This window comes from Aythya ferina, assembly GCF_964211825.1.
Source record: "Aythya ferina genome assembly, chromosome: 17".
NCBI lineage: Eukaryota > Metazoa > Chordata > Aves > Anseriformes > Anatidae > Aythya > Aythya ferina.
The window spans coordinates 13,430,465-13,451,676 of record NC_140316.1 but is presented as its reverse complement, the minus strand read 5'-3'; the positions used below and the strand labels follow the sequence as shown (position 1 = coordinate 13,451,676).

General features: G+C 41.5%; 1 protein-coding gene across 3 annotated transcripts; it reads right to left on the bottom strand.

Annotated features, from left to right (window-relative positions):
- Nucleotides 1–196: 196 nt before the first annotated feature.
- BCL7A (BAF chromatin remodeling complex subunit BCL7A) lies at nucleotides 197–20,194 on the bottom strand. Of its 3 annotated transcripts, none has more exons than XM_084491473.1 (6): nucleotides 20,004–20,189; nucleotides 12,107–12,188; nucleotides 9,036–9,132; nucleotides 6,953–7,120; nucleotides 4,849–4,970; nucleotides 197–3,865 (listed from the first exon to the last, which is right to left on the bottom strand). In XM_084491473.1, the coding sequence occupies exons 1-6, from the start codon at nucleotides 20,093–20,095 to the stop codon at nucleotides 3,794–3,796; spliced, it is 633 nt and encodes a 210-aa protein (XP_084347599.1). In that variant the 5' UTR covers nucleotides 20,096–20,189; the 3' UTR covers nucleotides 197–3,793. The 3 variants fall into 3 exon arrangements, with proteins under 3 accessions (XP_084347599.1, XP_084347600.1, XP_084347598.1); XM_084491474.1 differs by adding an exon at nucleotides 15,786–15,893 and having other exon boundaries at nucleotides 197–4,970; nucleotides 20,004–20,137; XM_084491472.1 differs by having other exon boundaries at nucleotides 197–4,970; nucleotides 20,004–20,194.
- Between the last annotated feature and the right edge of the window lie 1,018 nt (nucleotides 20,195–21,212).

Here is a 21,212-nt window from a genome sequence, read left to right as displayed (position 1 = left end):
ATTACCCCCACTCCCAAGCAGCGTCCTGCTAACACATCAAAACAACTTTGGTCGAATCAAGTGAATCATTTTACACGTTACCAAATAAGACAACACCATAGAACGCACATTTTAAAAGACTATAAAATGGGAATTTATTTTAAATTTTAAAAACAAAATGAGATTAAGTTTCTTGATAAAAATTATTCACACAGCATTCATGTTGTGATTTTTTATTTTATTTTTGAAATGAAACCATTGTACATTGTACAAACCATAACTACCGATGGAATAAATAAGTGAAAAATTATACTGCTGTACAACACACACACACACAAATCATAAGATGGAAAACGATTAGGTATTGAAGAAAACAAAATTCTTTACACCTTCTAACAGGCCCTTAGATATAAAGAACATTCCAAAACATGACAATGTTTATGTATGAAGATAGCCACCCAAAACCAATATTTTATACTGCCTTGTTGATTTTTTTTTTTATTTTTATTTTTTTGTCGTTTTGTAAGTGCCAGCACTTTTTGGAATGTTTAACAACTACTTTCCCAAGCATAAAAATTCCAAGGAATAGTTCTGCTATAAAATGTTTGGCTGAGTAAATCGCTTATTCGGAAGGCCTTCCCACACGTTCCACAAACTCAGCTAATTTACTTGCTTGCTTCTAGTTTCTTTTTCTTTTTTTTTTTTCTTTTTTTTTTTTTTTCTCGTAACTGAAGCTCCAACATTCAGCATTGTAGCAAGGAAGCACTTCTTGATATTTGCACTATTTCTAAAACATTAGCTGTATGAGAACTTTCAGTCATCTTGAAGAAAATTACATCTCTCCTTCTGCTCCACGTCTCAATGCTTTCAATAAACCCTTTTACAGTGAGTTCATAAAACAAGTTTCTGGTAGAGACAGGTCCAAGCCAAAAAAAAAGCTGGATTTAGATCTGGTTTCAAACCTCAGGTTGGTTTGAATTCCATGTTCTGGTTTGGTCCCATCTGTACTTTCTGGCATTAAAATGTGTTTAATCACATCCGTTGGCCCATAAATGTTATCAGGCACTTCAAAAAAAGACTAATAACAGTCTTATACACTATTTTGGATTTCTTCATACCAGGTAATGTCAAAGTCTCTTTTCTAAGAGGCTGACAATAACTGGTCTAAGGAACCCAAATCTATCTGCTTGTTCAGTTGTCTGTTGTCACTAGAATCTCTGGTTAACAAAAAAAAGTTCTGAATGTATCCTGTATAAGCTGTAAATAAAGCATTACTAGTTCAGAAATAAAGCCTCTAGGAATATGATTATGATGCCTTATCTTGTAAGCCACAGAACAATGAACAGTTCTGAGCAGAAGCCACAGGAGAGAAAAGGAAGTTTATAATTAAACCTGTTGATGTCAATAATGCCAATAAATGTTTCTATCTAATGAAAAATTTGAGGTATTTTTAGTGCTATTTATATATTTTATTTCTTCCTAAAGTACAGGAATTAGTTTCTAAACAAAAAGTCTATTTATTCCCTTGGAAACTTCTACAAAATTAAAATTAAAAACTTGCTGCGATGCACCTGATAGGGATTAGTAAAAATGACTACTTATCAAAGGTGGCATCAGATTTGTTTTGTTTTAGCATTAAAAATAACAAAAAAAAGTTAGTAAATCAAAAATATTTTTAAGTTTGAATCTTTCTAAATTTGCCCATTTAATATATCAATAGAACTTCTCACAAAATATCACTTAAATCTGAATGTAATATACATACAAATCAATCGTCATTGACCAGTTATCCACATTTTAGGCATACACACAATTCAAGAGAGAATTCTACCGTTTCATTGCATATATTGTGCAAATATAGTTTTTGGCTCCTCATTTCCTTTTTTTTTATTTTTTCAGAATCTTAATGGACTTCATGATCAGACCAGAAATCCCAAAAACTTATTAGGGAGCACACTGTTTTCATGAATGATTTGCAATCAAATTTTATTCAGTTAAAATCCAAAAAGTTTATTTCAACACAAAAGAAAAGTTCCGAAACTGAGTGTCATATGTTATTTGGAGTTTAATCCTACAAACATCCTATGGAAGGTCAGTATTGGCTCCCCAATCCTCCCTCCCTCTACGCCCTCCCCCCCCACTTCCCCATTGTTTTCCATAATAAAGTGGTAATTGCAAACGCAATGCAGTAGTCTAAGTGCAAGCCATTTTCACTATTGGAGAATTCAGAAATAAATAAGCTTAATGAAGAGCTAATTATGAAAATGTATCAACTGGAAGCAATTTTTTCATTTAAAAAAGTATTTACAGTTCTTAGCTTACAAACTATATGCAACCATTTCCATAGCTGTGAGATCATATTTTAAATTACAAGCTCCACCTCTCACACACAAAGTGAAGAAAGACTAAGGGCCTGATCCAGCAACGTGTGTGCACACGTGCAAACGCACGTGTGTGTATAAAGAGAATTAAAGTGAGAAATAAAGCGGTTCCCACTGATACCAAGTATTTATAACCGGGTGCTCATCCTGGAAGCACAAAGCCCACTGGAAGATCAGGCCCTTGTGACCTGACCTTTGCAGATGGTTCTGCACTTCTAAATGCCACTAATTTGAAGGGAGTTGCACATGCTTAGTGCTTTTCAATCAAGTTGAGCATAAGCACACTTTGACATAATTGGAAAAAAAAAACATTTCTATCAATGATGCAAATACTATGGAAAAAAAAAAAAAACAAGGCTTATTTACAAGACTTGCTCAAAGGAAAAAAAAAAAAAATCCCAAATACAGTATTAACCTGGAACACAGAAGTAAACATCTTATAAAGGAACAGTACAATGAAATCCAGTTCAGTGAAAACCTCATATCAAAAAAGACCAATTGAAAGTAAATTCACTGTGCATCAATCCCTTTGATCCTATGTATGTACATAGCGGAACTCTTCTGTAAAGCAAGTTGTACCCAGTACAGAGATCTGGACCTAATACGCAAGTATTTTAACTGTTGTGTTATATATTCAGATCTGGACTATAAATGGTAAACAGATCATGTTAACTTCTGATGAAGTTAAGTATTTAGAAGACCAAATTTACAGTTGCGAATGCCATGCATTCAATAAAAGATCTCCACTATAGCTGCTAAAATAATATATCAAGCTCCTTTTTCTCCTTGGACTCCAAGAGTGAAAATGGCTTCCTGATCTGTATTTATTAAGATTTAAGCACCAGGGATTTAAAAATTAAAAACAAAACAAAAACCCCAAACAAAAAAACAAAAAAAAAAAAAAAGGAAAAGAAAAAGCCTTACTACACGGCATTATACAAACATAGGCCACTTTGCAAAGGAGACAGTTGCAAAACAACTTTTAAAAGTTAAAAGTTAGCACTGTTTTCAGAACACAAGGCACAAAACAAAAGCAGACATCACGCCAGAACAATGAACTTCACATGAAAGCTAATACCTGACCTGTACCATCCTTAAATATCTTACAATGTTAAATAGAGAAATGAAAAAAAAAATACAGCAGCAACATAATTGTAATTTTGACTTTAGAAACAGTGCGTAGACCCCTCCTGAGTTGTTTACTCCAACCATTTCAGAGACAGTAACTTAAAGTTCTCAATGTTTGTTTCACAGGAAAAAGTTTTCAGTGTCTGAGAAGTTAAACCTTTGTTAGGCTTTCTTGGATTTTTGCTTGGTAACTTGAAAAGTTAGGAGTTCTGTCCTCATCCAAGAGAAGATGCTTAAGTAAGGTTGTTCTATAATTAAGCCCACTGATGTACCTTACGTAAAAACTGACCAGAAAAATCTATAGTCTAAATCTCTTCAACGTTTTGTTGGGAAGCCTCTACTTTCATCTTTTTAGAAGGTGGCACTCCTTCAGAGTCCTTAATGGTGGTGGGGGGAAAGAAAAACAATCATGTTATCATTGCACTCAATTTCAGGTGCCATAAACATCAAACAAGAAGCAAGAACAAATTCCCTGGTGCGTCATTTGTGAAATACAAAGCATCCCTGGAGACAAGAATAACGTGACCAAGTCAATTTGCTTCCGGAAAATCACTCCTCTACTTACATCTTACTTCAGCTTCTTTACACTTGCGTCATCTACTGACAAATAAAATTCTAGTTCCAGGCTAGAAGCCGCAGGGAATGTTCCAAGCACCAGCAAGGCTATACCCGACTTCCCTCAGCTCCACACGTGAGCACAACCCACACCAAGTGCACATGAATTTGTTCCTGCCGTAGCAAAAGCAACCTCTACAGGACAGAACACGGAATGTTTTGAAAGAGCAAGGTGTGCACTGAAACAAGCCAACCACCCCAGAGGAAAACCCATGGTCTGAGCAGTGCTCTGCCTGAGGATTTCAGTGTGAAAGGGACAATTACAGTAATAATTGCCTTCTCCCACCCAACCGGAATTTTTCAGTATTCTCAGTGAATAAACATCAGAACACTTTGCCCATGAAATCTACAAAAATTCCCATTCCTACCCCCGTATGAATTTACTTTTATAAAAAGCATTTTATGCCTGAAGGGTCCTCAAAGGCACTTTTTCAGTAGGTTACGTCCAAACCATTTATTATTAAACTTTAGTACTTCCTTACAAAACTAACACAGCCTGGTATCAGAACTTGAAAAGTAAACCAGACCAATTGAGTGTTACCCTTCATATTACATGAAATGCAAGAAGGCAATCAAATTAACCACACCACTAGATACATGTATGCATTTAATACTCTACAGCTGCTTTACTGTCATCACCTTAGCAAATGAGCCTAAATACACTACTGGCCTCCTTACATTTGCTTTTTGGTAAAAATGCTCTTTTCCAAATCCCAAGTAATCGGGCTTTTGTGCATAAGGTTACCTGAGAGTTTTTAGATGCCTCTGTAATTATATCATTTTCTCCAGAGGACTGAATTTCTGCTTTCTCTGAACTATTCATGGAATTTTCCATTGAAGACTGTGAGTTCTGTTCATCGGAGGTATCTGAAATTTCAAGAAATTATTGTAAACAAATGAAAGCATTCAGCAGGAGCTTTTAGGATGTTTTCTCACTATCACCCCCAGAACATACAAATTTCGCCCACATGTTACCATCGATAACATACATAACGGTACGAATATAATGAATTAAGATTAAATTCCAAGATCAAAACTACTGGCTGCTGCCACTAGAGAAGACCTTTGCCTCCATGCTGCCGGCTGCGGACAATTGCTGGAATCTGTCCCTAGAGGGAGCTAAACTCACACACACCCTGGGACACAGAACTGTGCAATGCAATCAGCAAACAAGGTTCAACATAAACTTTGCAAAAGGGCTGAATGAACGCAAGGACAATTTTAAACCAGAAGAGGCAGCTACAGAAAGGGCTGAATTGCGATAATTAATGTTGCATAAACTACGTAGCTAAGGCTATAGAGCAAAGTTATATCGGGGAATTTTGATTCAGATAATTAAAATGCACTTTTTTCTTCCCTTGATACTACATTTAAGATAAAATTTAGAAATTCAGCTAGGTATCTTAACCATTAAGGGCGTAGAATTTTCAAGTCTGGTGCATACTTGTGAAGAAGTCATCCAGCTTGTTACAGCTCCTACCTGCTTTCAACTTTTCTTGTTCTTTAAAACAAAAATAAAACCCACACCTGTGCTTGCTCAAAAAGCAAGGCTTAGCGTAGTTAACATAAGAGGGATGTACAAGGTCATTAACCCCACCCTGTTGAATTATGTCACAGTTGCAGGGGTTCGATGAGAACACTTAGGTGGATTATTTAATACATTTTTTAATACATTTTTAAACACAGCGTGTTACCAACAGAGAGACCATGTCAATAAGGCGCTGTTTTTGCCATTACTTCTCCCTTTTGTTTTACAGTAACCAACTCTGGAACTAATCCAGAGAACTCGGTACGATTTTCCTTGAATCTAAATTTAGTCAGGGGAGCATGTGTGCTATGTAACAGCTTCACACGAACGGGTTCAGACAATATTAGACCTTGGAGTAAATCCTTACAGTTTACCATATCACAAATATGCTAGTTTAGCTTTTCTCTGAAGGATTTGGCATTCTATTTTATTTCAATCTGATGATGATTCATTTGTAAAAATTTAACCCCCCATGAACAATGACGACTTTCACATACCTCACCGTTCTAGTATTACCAAGATAAAAGCTCTAAATTTAAATTGGTTACTGGATCCACTGAGCTAAGAACTTAATCAGGAGGGCATAATTTAATTGCTTTGCTATGGGAAGAATTTTGCAACCCAATAATTAGAATGGTGTTAAGGACATTTTATCTGTTATAATAGGATAAAGTCACTTATCTTTCAAAGAATATATATACTGAACATGTTTGAATTATGCAAATACCATTCAAAGAATGTGGTTCCGAACAATCTCTTAACCCACACGTATTTTTCATCTGTGTACAACTGCAATACAATATTGTAGCTCTTTTAAAAAACAAGGACAGCACTCAGAACTAAGTTTTGAATAAGCAACTAACAAGGTTAAGCGAGAAGGAAAGCTTACATCATACTTTGCACAATTAAAAAAATAAATAGATTTAAAAGTATCTCAATTCCACTTTACTTTCACACTAGGCAACAAACATTCCCAGACCTACAGAAGTAACTCCAGAGTTTGTGTGATCAAATGGAAACAGACATTTCAAACGTTACTTTGAAAGAAGAAATAATTTAAGATAGATTATGACAACGATAAACCAAGTATTTTGTTTGTTTCCTCTCTGAAATGACTTTGAATGCCAGTCTGACCTTTCCTGTTGTATGGAAGAATCACGGTTCAGCAAGAGAGATTATGGCCCATTTTCACATAAATGCTGAGAACTCAGAAGCCATTTATTTCAAACAGTTATTATTCAGTTCTTAAAATGGACAAGCAAATAAATGATACCACCATAAAGGTTTTTTGTTTGGTTTTAAGGATGGTCTTTCAGCTTACCTTCTGAACCAGGCTGCTCCTTTGCTTCTGTCTGAATTTCATCAGACTTTACTTCAGTGCCATCTGCTTGTGTTGCCAAATTCTGCTCTGGTGCTGGACTTGAATTGCTACTGTTTTCTTGTTTTATTGGAGAAGCATCAGCTATTGAACTCTGGTTGCTGTTGTCATCTGTTAACAGAAGAGTTTAGAGCACTGAAGTCCAATTTGACAAGATCTGAATAAAAAACACACCTTAATTCTTTTTTTTCTCCTGCTTTATCCCCTGATAACACAGGGTATAGACTAGCTTGTTGGAGTCCAGTAGTATTTATGCTAACACCATATCGAAGCTTAGTCTACATCACCACCGTCACAACTTTTGCAGCCTATGCTGTAATCAGGAGTTTTTCAGCAGTTACTAAAAATCAGAAAACTTCAAGAAAGGTGCTTTAAGTAATATTATACAATAAAACCAAGAGTGTTTTACTCAGGTTACTTCCAAAGAACCTGGAATTTTATAATGCAAGTAACACAGATCAACTGAAGCAACAGTCTCATTTTGTAGCCCACCTAATAAAGGGCCAATTAAATGTTCATGCTACAGATATCCAGCTCCGCAAAGCTCTGATGAGCAGGTGGTTTTTAAAGTGTCTTGAAGGTCAAAAAAGTGCACGCTGCTATCAAGGTAAAATGTACCATCCAGTCCTAATACTAGGAGTACTTTAGCCATAGTTGTCCAGAATACTCACTAGCCTCAAGAAGCTTGATCATGAAAGCTTACTGCAACACAGATCATGTCTTTGGACTTAAAACATCCTGCTTGCACCCTCTTCTTTGTGAAAGCCAATGACAGTGGTTTAAATATCTCAGCTAATGCTTTACTGATAGCACTGGGGTGCAGCTTCCTGTAATCTTTAATCCAGTCTAACCATGGGGAACTGAGACAGAAGCCCCTGATCCCTAAGAAAACTAACCCAGCAAACATTATTAGTTAAATTACTAGCATGTAAGCTGATCTACCTCCCTCTGCATCTGTACAATCACTACATCCAAAGGACTTCAGAAATGCATAGCCAATGATGGGATAGCCATCTCTTTTCAGAGTAGCCTGAAGATAAGATTAAGCTTATCATGAAATTCTACAGTATGGCTTAAAAACACAAATGATATATGTTTAATAAAGCAAGTATTATATTCACTTTATGGATGGGGGAACAAGGCTTAAGAAAATTAAATGATCTGACCAAGGCAAAAGCTAAGAAGTTGGCAACACTGATGAAAAATTAATCCAGTCTGTGAATATCCCACTCAATCCTTTAATCGCAAGATCATTCTCATTGCAAACACTGCAAAAAAAATAACTAAGAGGCAATAAAAATGCAAATAAAGTTGAAATGAAAAAATTAAATCCTGCCAAAAAGTGACCCTCTCTTATCAGTTCAAATAGTGCTGCATTCTCAGCCACAATTGCTATCCAAACATCTAGAAAGTAAAAAATTAGAGCTGTACAGGCTTCTCTGTAAAAAATACCACGCTGATATTCAACAGTCCACGCTTTTTAAATTGATCTAATAGCAACTGACTGGCAAGCAAAATGTTTTCTTAACCAGTTAATTTCATCAAATTGAGGGAGAAGGAAGACAAAGCAGCACCACAGCTTGCTCTCTTGGCTCTTGCTGATTTTTTTTTGACCTGACTCACCTACTCCATTAAACATATACAAAACCTGCAGAAGTGACAGTAGGCGCCACTGAGGCTTTAGGGGTCTCCTGGTTCTTCAAGCAGCAAGCTTGACAGAGTTACTTACTTAACCTAATTAAGAGTATAGCATTCGGATAGTAGATATTCACATTTTTATTTTCACACCTAGCTCTGCCACCAATTTTTCCCCCCACATACGCAGCCCAAATAAAAACGGCATTTAAACAACTGTCGGTACAGCCACAGAATAGAAGTGCAAGGTACCAAATTGGTGTCTGATGCCATTCTCACTTTGGCCTCATTACGCTGTCCATACATCCGAGCAACAGAGAATTTGACACTGTTAGCTTCCACTTTCACAGCAGTGTAATAGGGTAATTTGGGCTGACCTTCTCCCACTCACCATGCATGTCCATCATCCCTGGAGAGGAGCTGTTCTCCGGAGTGGTCACTTCAGAGCCACATTTTTCATCTTTGCCTTTTTTCTTATTCTTATTTTTCTGAAAAACAGAAGGTACCACAAACAGGACTATCACCATGAAAAAAAAAAAAAAAAGAAAGAAAAAAAACCTTTCAATACAAAGCCCTTTCCACTCATTGCTTCTGTAAGCATCTCACTTCAAGTGCAAAAACACCAAGGTTATAATCACTGATGTTACCAATAGTGCATTAGTCCCAGTAATCGCAGAACTGCTTTTCTAATTGACACAAAGCAACATTCTTCCTGACACAAAGCACTAGCCAGAAGTTCTAGTAGTTGTTAGTACTTAAATGTGTTTTTCATCATTAGGCTGCGGCACAATTTTTGGAACAAGCACAACAGTTCTCAGTACTACCTCTCATTCTGCAAGCCCAGAATCAGAGGCACAATGATTAAATGACTCGCTGAAACTGAGTCAGAGAACTTGGGAGGTGTTGGCTGCTAACTTTGTACTCAGTTCAATGAGCTACGAAAGCAGGGTCAAAAGAATCTCTGCCACAATGGGAAGAAGGAGGCACACTAATCAGTGGCAGGGACAAAGATTCAGAAGCTACCCGATTTCTGCCTGCTTAACTCTGCTCACTCTGTTTTACGTGTATTAACACACTACTGCCTAACTCAGGATATTCTCCCCTTTGTGTCAGGAAGCTTGTACTATGCACCTAGGCAACAGGAATGCGTGCACACCAGAAATAATGACAGAACTAGATTTTTAAAACTAAAGAGACGGCTTTTTACCTCTTTCTCAACTATCAATGCTGCAGAAACCTTCTCCTTCTCTATACCTAACTCTGTTTCTTCATTAAAATTAAAAGATGGATTAAGAAAAATCAGACTGCTTATAACAAAGAGCATGAACAAGACAGTCCTACAGGGACAATAGGTCACCACGTGCTCAGGACCAAACAACAGTACGGACTGCACGCCTTAAAACAAAGGAAGAGCCATTGGCATCCATCACGTGGAAAATCTGCGTCTGCTAAGGGATGCAGCATTTTCAATTAAGAGGTGACGTAATCAGTCTCAGAGGAGAAAGAGCCAGCTGCACTGCTTTTGGAGGACCCTGCGTGCCTGCTGAGAAGACGATTAAAAGCCTGACTCTAGGAAGAATGTTCAAACAACCTCTCCGTTTTGGTCAGGACAACGTTCTCCAACAAGGAAGGGAATGAAACTAAGCACAGTCTAAGACTGCAGAAGAAATTCAACAAGTAGGATCTGGAAAGACTTTTTCCTTTATCTCAAACAGAGTATTAGGCTTTTTAAACCGTATTTTTACTTCAGAGAGAATAAATGGAATGACCCAGATTTTATTCCCTAATACTTGAAACAAAGGTGAAAGCACACAGGCTTCTCTATTGTTGCAAAATCAAAGTTCAGAGGGGATAATCTCTCTCAGCTTTTCTTAAGGTAAAAGGACACTTTGAGCACAAAAGAAGTAACTGAACTATTTAAGCTCAAAGGTGTTTTGGTTTTGTTGCTGTTTGTTTAACAAAGTGAAGTTCCACAACAGCCTTTCAAAACTAGTGGGAGGATAGAGCTTAATTCCAGTTCAAAGAAATGTCAAAGTGGCTTAGGAGCAACATGTGAGGGGGGAAGTAACCTAATCGGTGTTTGCTGAAGTCATAGATAATTTCCATTTGAAACATGAAGCAATAAAAAGATCCCATCCTTCTATTCTAGTGAAAAGCAAGAATCCTCCTTCACAAGTGGATGAAGTTGGATATAAAAGGATGTCTGTAACAAAACTAAATAGCCACAATGACCTCTACCCTAGTCGTTGGTTTTTTAATGCATGTACTTTATTATTGTAAGAACTTCCTGAGCAAAATACAGAAACCTTATGACATCAAACCTGCAGCTGCAGAACAGCCTCTGCTTGTTACAAGCAGAACGTGACTGCAGGACACGAAAGGAACTGGTCTTGAACTGTCTCCAGTTCAGCAAATATGAACCAAAACCTGAAGATTAAGGCTCAAAAACCATACTTAAACTCCGCACATAGAGACGGCCATACAAGGCCATTCTTCCTAACAAAGAACCTGACTTGAGGTACCAGGCACTTTGAAAGTCCATCCAGAAAACCAACGGAAATTCTACTTAAAGTTCTGTTGTATCCACCATGGAAGTATAGTTTCACTGCTGGAAAATTATTTTTGGAAGCTGTGAGACGAAGTATTTCTCATTCTCTCTCTCCAGCTTCCTCCCTACCCCACCTCAATCCCCACAATGTCTAATAAACAATAAAATCAAGACCAAGCATTGGACAACTAGACAGAATGAACAAGTTCTTTGAAGGAAACGGAAAGTTTCCAAGTTCATGGAGATCCTGCTCACGCTTTCAAGAAGGACAAAAGGCAACTCTGATCGTCACAGAAATTTTACACTTGTTGTTTTTATGGCACATAATTATGGCAAATGAGCAGTGCACACCAGAGTATAAACATGATGAATACACTTACCAAAAACAAACATTACAATAGAAGCACGTGGGCTGTACTGCTTGGGCTGGTTATCTTAATGCAAGCGGTCTCAGTTCCACAGGAGTTTCCTACCCTTACCTCAAGGTTTTGCACCTATTTTTCAGCAAAGCAACAGTGATGCAGATACAGTATGTTCTCTGTGCAGTTCCAAAGCAGCTTTCCTTTAAGGCATCAGGCAGAAAGAGAGGAAGCATAATTGATGTCTTGCTTCCATCCCCACCTCTATCAATGATTATGTTGGAGAAAGATTTCAGAACAGTTTCAAGTCGAATATGTAACAGTTATCTGAGAATTGATCCAAGCTGACTCCGGAAGACTGCCACCTGCTGAACCACCACCGTCACTTTTTGTAGAGATCAACATTTTCTCTACAGCTCTTCTGTCCAAGCGCTTGTGAGACCAACACCAGTCTTAGCTTGGAGGCTCAAAGAACTGAGAGCGTATTTCGTTCAGCTTTCCCTAAATGCAAGTCTCTACATCTTGAAAAATCCAAGATATCTGCAGGATACTTACATCATCGACTTTAGGCTCTGTTACTGGTACCCATTTGTAAATCCTTAGAGACGTGTCGCCAACTGTCACCCACTTCTTCTCCCTACAAAATTACAATGCAGGAGAAGTTAAAGTTAAAATTCGTATTCAAAATAAAGTAATCTACTATTGTAAGTTGTCGAGGATTTAAATAGGCTATTAAGTAGGATGATCTCTATTACATCGTCTTAGCACTGCATTGTGCAAATTGTTCTTTGCATTTCAAAAATTTGCTAGAGCGCTGCTAACCTCCAGATTTCTGAGGGCTGTTACTTGACTAGGTGAGTAACTGCAGTAGCAGTAATAAGATCAGGATTAACAATACAGTTAAGAAGAATAGCTATTGAAAATGCAGATTTAATGCCTACAATTTTCACTTAAGTTTCCAGAGAGCAAAAGAAGTTTTAAACAGACCAGTGTGTTTTGATTGTCGTGAAGCTGTTTAATGGCATTAGAAATCTAAATGCATTTTGACCATCTGAGATTTATTTCTGGGTAGGAATTTGCTGCTAGCCATTTAACATTCACTCAACGCTCCTGTCAGACAACTCTGGAATTCTTGTCTCAGAACCAACAGCCCTACAGGTACCGATCTGTGCTGTGGGGCACAATTCAGACTCAGGAAAGCCTGGCTCTCTTGGGCAGGGGAGGCTGAGGATGCTATTAGAGGGAAAAAGCAGAACCTACAGCACTCTGTGCAGACCCCTGCCAGCCAGCCACGAAGTCATGACATTGAAAAATGTGAAGGAAATCTGGCCGGAGGGTGTCACTACATTAGGGGGTCACACAGACACCGAGTGCAGAGATGGAAAGGAGGCTGAACTGAGTTAAGGGATGAATTCCTTGAGGTCTTTACATGAGAACATTAAAGGAAGGTCCAGAATGCCAGAGAAATTTCATCACATTTCGGAGATCAGTTTTCAGGTCACAGATCACCACTACTGGTTCCTGGGTTTGCAACCTAGCTCTGCAAATGGATCGAGTGAAAGTTAACAACAAAGACCAATTCCATTAAAAATTCAGGAACATCTGAAATTAATTTGGCATGAGATCTCAAGCATTTTTGTTATTTCGTTGTTAAAAACACATTTAAATAATAGATTTGGAATCCAGTTACAGATTAAAAAATAATGTTCTTTGCAGGATGGGAGAAGCTGGATGTGACTCCAAATACATATGTGATAGCTCCGTTTTTAGAAAGGGCTCCCGGAATCAAAAGCAGCCACATTGTATAAATGCCACAAACATCCTCTGTGCTATTTGTTTTAGCTCCGAAAGCCAATCTTATTTGTTTTCCTATTAGAGGAGACACCTTCCTGTTTAAAAAAAAAAAAAAAAAAACAGAGAGAAAGAGAAAGAGAAGCTATATATGGCAATTTTATATGTTTCGGATCTGTCCAAGAGGATATTTTACTTTAAGTGCAAGACTACTTCAGATTCTTTTCTTTCCCACTGCTCTTCTGGAGCACATTTTTCCCTCTGCGTGTTTAGATGCATCCATTTACGTACACTAGATGGCTAAAATATGTCAAGAAACAATTTTAAGCTAATTTGGAGCTCTAATTCTAGGTGGGATAAAAATGACAGTGGAAATGAGCATGTCAATAATGAGAGCATACTTAATTGTGAGGAGATGATCATGACATAACTTTTTCTTTTTCTTTTTTTTAAGGATACAAGACAAACTAAACTCATTTCTAGTTAGGAAAACCTTTGAAATTATGGAAATAAAACCAGCTGGGGTTTTGTTTTGGGTGTGGGGGAGGAGGTGAACAAATGTTTAATAAAAAAATCAAGATTTTAGCCTTTTCCTACAGCAAAATATTACTTAGAGATGCTGCACTGGAAAACCAAAAGTTCAAGATACCTGTTAGCATCTCAAAGCAGCCTCACACAGCATCTTCACTGGACAGACTGTAGAACACAGGAGGAAACCTATATTAGTAACTTTTTCCTTCTATTATTAAAGTTAGCCCTGACATTTTAATCTTTTGAGCTTCTTACGTACCACTTTAAGTTCTGACAACCTTCAGCTATAGGGATTTTTTTTTCTGAATTCAATACACAGTAATTCAGACAACAAAGGGAATAAGGATACTCGGTGATGGAAGCACACCACCATCCCAGTCCTGCAAACACAGTTAAAAAGAAAACCCAACACCAAACTGCTGTTATTCACTTATTTTACAGGTGTAAGCATTTGCAGCGTGGATGGTTTAAGACCATAAAAGTATTAATAAGAAAAAAGACGACAAGCTCCTCTAAAATGGAATAAAATCATTGGCAGTACAAACAAATCTGTTAACAAAGAAACATGACTCTCAAACATTTAAGATCAACAGGGTAAACTCACTTCAGAATTTAAAATGCGTATTGCAAATAAAGCTTAGGGTATTATCTGTAGTATTTACTGTTTTTTCCATTAAAAACAAACAAAAAAGAAACAACCAACTCCAAACCAACCCCAACCAGTTCTACTCCAAACCCTCATTTTTTGGTGCACAGTCACCAGCCCCAGCTGCTGATCAGGGACGTGGCTTTTTATTTATTTAGAGTTCACAATTGACTTATGCTGCCTGTAACACAAGGTTTGCTAAGTGGTGCCTACAAAATGCTCTTGCTGGCCAATAGCCAGAGCGGGCATAAGAATTTGTGAGCTCTCGTGCCCGTTCTGTTGCAAAACCCCAATTTCTGCCCATTTTCCTGGCTGTAAAACAGCCCTACTGTTGAACCCATGGATCTGGAGATGCTGACCAGAACCCGGTGACTCCAGGCCACCTTTGTTAAGTGATCACTAGGCAAGAATTTGTTCTGCAGGACCCTGCTACACAGCTTGGTCTCTGTGTTGATGGGCAGACTGGAAAAGGTGGAAGACCACCATCAGCCCGACAGCTGATCGGGCTAAAAATGTGGCAAGGAGCAATTTCACTTGTCTACCTAACAAACTCCATAGCTTTTTAAAAATAAAATCATCATTTTTTGTGGTTCTAAACCTCTCCTATTCCTCCATGCATGACCCAAGCATAACACCAATGGAAATGGCAGAACTTAAAATACATACAATAATTTTCTTTGCTTTAATCTTCCACGCTGAAAAGTATCTTAAATATTTTAGTTATGGGCAATTCAGAAACTAGTCAAGGAAGCAGAAACCAACCCTTACACGGATCTGAAATTGTGTTAAAGCATTTTAAAATTCCGAACCATATCTGTACAGCATTTTAAGGACAGCCAAGGATACGTAGGGTAGCCATTAACATCAACACTTCTTTAGTGGTTATGCCTGAGGCATACTAATATCCCAGAAGTTAATATAATTATATACTCGATTCCCCGTTTCAAATAGCCCAGGATTCTTGGATGTATTTATATTTTGTGTGTTAACACTAAAGCTCCGAAGATGCATACCAAATTCCACGTATAAAAGTAATACACTGGTGAGCAAACACAGCAGTGTGTATTACACTTAGACATAAAGTGTCAAGGCAGCTTTTGCAGCAGCAACGAGTGCTGGAAACATTTGATGGCACGGAAACAGAAAGCCTTCGCTGCCAATACATCGTCATTCAAGGAAAGGCTTTCACACACGTGTTTGGCTCTTTACCACGACTACCGTTGAGCAAAGTGACGTGTATTCACACGAGGATTTGCTCCCACATACCCCATCTTCTGTTGATGATCACGAAGTGACGTCATAATGCTGAATTATCACATCACACTCACTTGCATTGCAACAGAGTTTGGTGAAAATCACAGAATTATGACCTCCCTGTGGGATCAAGCAAAGGAGAGAGGGGGATGGGAAAGAAAATGCCATTATTATACACACAAAGTGCTGTCAGATGCACAAATAAAGATGTTTCTGAAATGGAGGCTGGCTTTGCACAGCACGCCTAGTGCTATGCAGATGTTTGTCTAGTGACTAACGTGAGGTAGCCCCAGTACACGTGGTGTTTCTTGACCATGCCACAAATACAGTGAAATAGGAGGCAGCAGAACTGGACAACAGCCACCCTCTGTCTAAGTTCATCAAAGTGTTCTGCAGTAGCACAGTCTCCTTCACTTACACATGCCAGCAGGTTTTTAACCACGTTGTGCTGAGCCCCACGTTGCCACAAGCAGCTTTTCTTACAGTCATGACAAACACTGTTTGCATACGACAGAACTCTCCCTTTTACATACGTCCAGCTCCCACTGAAGTCAGAGAGCACGCTCTGGCTCAAAAGGAAGTAACCGTGAGCCAGAAAATCCAGACTGCAATTCATCCATGGTAACTGCTTGGACCGCTGCAGCACTCCAAGACAGCCCCCTCGCACACTGGGTGGTTTTAGTTCAGCTGCCCCTCGGCCTGAATCACGGGGCACAGGGCAGCAGCAGGCAGGCAGCCTTTTCCAGAGGCATCCCGTTAAGAGGTTCAACCTCCTAACCACTTTTTGGAGTGAGAATCTCTTTCAAGAAGGAAGCAAGGGCAGCAAAATCTGCAGAAGCTCAATCTCAGAGCATTACATACCATGTAAAACTATGTTAGCGAGCCTGAGCGGAGGCAAGAACAGAGAAGCTACAGCAGCAGCGCCGACAAGTTCTGCTGACTGGTGGCAGCGAGATGCCAGGCACGCTACCAGGCAGCACCATCTCCCCTCCCGTGGTTATTGTGCTCAGCATCTTTCACACCACACGCTTGGCTTTAAGCTCCAGCCCAAGTCATGCCTGGCTCCACAGCCAGCTCGCTTCCATAATAAACACACAGCGCTTCAACTACTGTCAGCAGCGATCCGCGCTCACCTCTTCTTTGTGAGGTATTACCACAATCCCCAGATTACAGCTCGGATAAATAGGTCCGAAAAAGGCCAGATGACTTACACAAAGGTTCTGCAACTCAACACAAGGAGATTTCCTCGTTCCTGACCGGGGTACCTACCCCCAGCAGCCACACCATGCCTCCATCCTGAAATGTTTGCACAGTTGTCCAAAGGTTCAGCAGTGCTGGTTACCCGTGCACGTTATTTCACTGCCTCACAAGACAAACTGCTACTTAGAGCTTGCTGGCTACCCGTTACTTTTCTTTTAGTAAATAACTGTGTTTTCTTTCACTTAAACCCTGCCTTTGTAAGACAAGAGCATTTCCATTGCTTTCTAATGCTGGTTGAGGACACAGGGACACAGTTCTTTTTTCCCCTCTGTTGTTGAGAGCCCACTTAGAACTACACATCTCTGTCCAAAGACAAAAAAATAACCCTGTATCTTTTTCAACTAGTAAATTTCACTAAATTTAACTCCTTTTTCAACTAGATGAAAAATAAGTAATACGTATGGTTAAAAAAAAAAAGTTTAAATGCCCTCTTTAGGCCTGAAAATCTACTTCTGTCACATAAATACAACGCAACCATGTATTCTGTAAGACACGTGTCTTAGCGTTGTCTAAATTAGAAGCTCATTCACGAGAGTGGTTTAAACAAAGGAGATAGGGCCACATTAATCTCAAGATAACAGCCTAACAACTTCACTGTTTACTACTATAAGCCAAGTTCCAGCAATACCAGAAGCGCGCGGCGCTCTGCAAACACACGGGAAGATAGGGCACCTGCACCGAAGGGCTCGCTGTCTAACAAATGCATTTTCCAAGGAACAGGGCCTGTGCTGATGGAAACCCACTTCATATGGGCACACGAAGAGCTGGGGCAATAGAGGCAGACAGAAACCTGCACAGCAGGGCTGCTGCACCCTACACTTGTGGATTACCTTATGGTAATCCTTATGGCTGGACCCACCATCAGTTCAGAAGTTTATCGTAAGCATGTTCTGCCTCTCTCCTCGTCTTCGGTACTGAAAAATCTCAGCACACAGGTCTCAGAAAACCCTGTCCTATGAAGTGTTGCATGCAAGGTGTTTCAGTCTTCAGCGGCTGCATTTCCACAGAAGAGCTGTGGATGGCAACAAATTGCTCCTATTATGCAAATGAAACTGCACACTTGAAATTGCCTATGTGGCTCCTCTGAAGATGCAGGAGTTGCTAGTGTATAAAGTTCAATTTCACAAGTCTTCTCAAAACATTTAAACCACAAAACACAGAATCTCTCTTGCTAATTTTCCACTGTACTTGACTGCAGGTGGTGGTGGGTAATCATGAGATTCACCATCAAATTATGATTCCTTTAAAAGTAGGAAAAATGGTTTATATAAATACTTGTGAGAGGCATGCACAAGAAGCCACGGGGTACTTCTGACAGCGATCAGAAGAAACGTTGCAGGATTCTGTACAGTAACCCTTTAAAGCAAGCTGTCTTTCATGAGGGTTAAAGTGTACAAAATCTATTTATACCGCAAGATTTGTTTTAAGGAGGAAGCCATAGCAACTGACATTTTGGCAAACAGCTCTTGCCAAGGGAAAAAAAAAAGTCTAGATGTTTTGTTGAATGGCCAAGCTTCTGCCTCTCCTCCTCCCTGAAATCCACAAACTAGGACTCAAAGGAAGCACACTGCGCTCATGAATGAAATACCTACAGACAAAACACTACAGTCCCACACATCCAGCAGGAAGGCTCTCTGATCAAAAGTAGCATCACATCACCGCGCATCGTTCCGATCCTTCGGAGCTGGCCCACTAGGCAGCAAACAGCACTTCAAAACGCCAGCTGAGCAGAAAAGAGTTCCTAAAAGGAACCGAACTGCGATGTCTGGGCTGCTCCGGCTCCTTCCTCAGCGGGTGGATTCTCTGAGATCCCTGTCCCGTGCCCTGCATTATGGGGCACACGTCCTGCTTCTTTGTCCAGCTCCAGCCAACTGGCCCACTCGCGTGCTCAGGCTGTTAAAAGGCAACAGCCCGTTGCGCTGGAGTAGCAGGCACGTTTATTTCCCTATTTTGCCTTTCTTTCAATGGAACTGAAGAGTTTGCTGTGCGTTGTAACAGAGGTGCCCCTTATTTCATCAGGTTGGAAACAAAACGAGGTTATGCAGATTAACACCAACCCAGGGGATTTTCCGTGGATTTCAAACGTTTGAAAACACTTTAAGATTAGGGAACAGAGAGTCAACTTGTCGGAAGAAAGACTCTCTGCAGTCCCTGCTCGCTGTGGCCCACCGAAAGCGCCGGCCTGCCCGCGCGGAGCGTGACAGCAGCCGCCGAAACGCCTCGCCTCGCTTGTCAGAATGCAAGCAGAAAAAGACAAAAGCAGAAAATGCCCAAACACGCTGAGGGCCTAACAAAAGGGACCCGTCCCACCGTGTGGGGGGGACACCAGCCTTTAATTATACCGTTCCACCACAAATTCAGGCGGCAGTCCCGCTCGCCCTCTCCGGCCCCGCTCCGGTTTTGTGCGCGCAAACCTCGGAGCCTTGAGGGGCTGGGAGAGGAGCTCGAACCCAGGAGAAGCCGTTCGAGTTGTACGGTGCTGTTTTATGTGGTGTTTTTTTTATAAAAAGAGCCTCCTTCGAGCGGCACCCCCGGCCTCGGAGCCCCCCCCCCCCCCTCCCCTCAGGGCGCCGTGAGGGGGGGGCGGCGGGCGAGGAGGGGAGCGGGGGCGGCGAGAAGGGAACCGGGGGCTCTGAGGAAGGCACCGGGGGCCGTGAGGAAGGCCGGGGGGCTGTGAGGAGGGCCGGGGGCCGCACAATGGAGCCGCCTCAGCCGCCGCCGCCTTCCTGCGAGCGGCTCCGCGAAATGGCTTCTGGGCGCCGCCGGCTCCCCGCCCCCCGCGGCCGCCCGGCGGGCTCCGGGCTCCGTGAGGGGAGGGCGCCGTGAAGGGGTGGAGGTGGAAGGGAGAAGGGGGGGGGGGGGAGGAGGAGAGGTTTGGGATGTTTTTTGGGGGGACCCCAGGGAGGTTTCGGGGTGCCGGGGAGGAGGAGGAGGGCGGCGCGGGGTCCCGCCTCGGCGCGTCCCGCTCACCATTTGCGCACTTTCTCGATGGCCGCCATCACCCGCTTGATATCATCCTTCGCCCGGCTCCGGGTCTCGGCCCGCACCGAGCGGCCCGACATGCTGCTGGGGGGGCTGGGGAGGGAGGGGAGGGGAAGGGCGGCCTCGGCGGCGGGGATATGCGGCGCGGCGTCCGTCCGTCCGTCCGGTCCGTCCCTCCGTCTGTCCGCCCGCCCGCCCGCACGCACAATGCTCCCTCAGCTCGGCGCCGCTCGGCTCCGCCCGCCAACGGGGCCCGCGCACTGCGCACGCGCGCCCCGAGCCGCCGCCATCGCCGGGGGCTGCCCGCGCGGAGGGGGGGGGTGGGGGGGGGATGGAGCTGTGAGGGGGGCTCCGTGAGGGGACGGCGGGGAGATGGGGAACGGCTCGGATCCGATCCACTCCGATCTGATCGCATCGGATCAGAATGGATCGGACCCGGTCGCTCCCCGTCTGCCTGCTCCCCACGGCTCGCCCCGGCCCCCCGGGTGTGGAGCTTCCCCTGAGGCGGCTGAGCCCGGAGCCTCCCCGGCCCGCGGGGCTCTGCCTCAGGCAGCGGCTGGGAGGTTTCCGAGCTGCCCGAAATAATTGCCGTGGAATAAAGCTGGTTCAAAGTAGAAAATCAAACCCGACCCGTCCACAGCCATACACAAACACATCGCTAAATGGACAGTTACACGCACACCGGGTGCTGGACTTGGTTAACTCACCCCCGGCACGCACCTTTGTGCTAATTGCACAACCGCGGATAACTTGCAGGCTGCGTAACAGCAAACTCTTGTTTAAAAAACATTGCCAGTGAGAGGAACGCTTCTCGAGGCCCTACATTATTATTCAAATTGATGCTGAGGATGATGTAAAGAAGGAAGCGTGTTCAACAGCACTTCACTGATCTTCCCACAGCAACTTGTATCAGCCTCATTATGCTGTTTACACAAACACCGTAAGATGCTGTCCCATCGGTATTGCACTTCTCATCGGAGCTACTACTTTCAGAAAGGAAACCAAAGTTTCAAAGGCCAAAAGGGAAACCCGGTTTCAGTGTATATCACAGCGTTCCTTGCATCACCAAAGTCTGGTGGTTTTGTTTGTGTAATTACAAACCCAGTCTAACCTCTCCAAGCATTTCGTACAGGACATTTATCAACGTATATAATCGATACAATACTTTTATATTGCTATTTTGTTGTCTGTTTATTT

Bases quoted from the DNA above. Each gene is read 5' to 3' on its own strand.
- BCL7A (XM_084491472.1), bottom strand. From the start codon at position 20,095: ATGTCGGGCCGCTCGGTGCGGGCCGAGACCCGGAGCCGGGCGAAGGAT. The intron at 9,133-12,106 runs GTAAGTATCCTG...TCTGTTTTTCAG, and splicing joins CAGAGCCTAAAGTCGATGAT to AAAAATAAGAATAAGAAAAA. The intron at 4,971-6,952 runs GTAAGCTGAAAG...TTGAAATTTCAG, and splicing joins GGAGCAGCCTGGTTCAGAAG to ATACCTCCGATGAACAGAAC.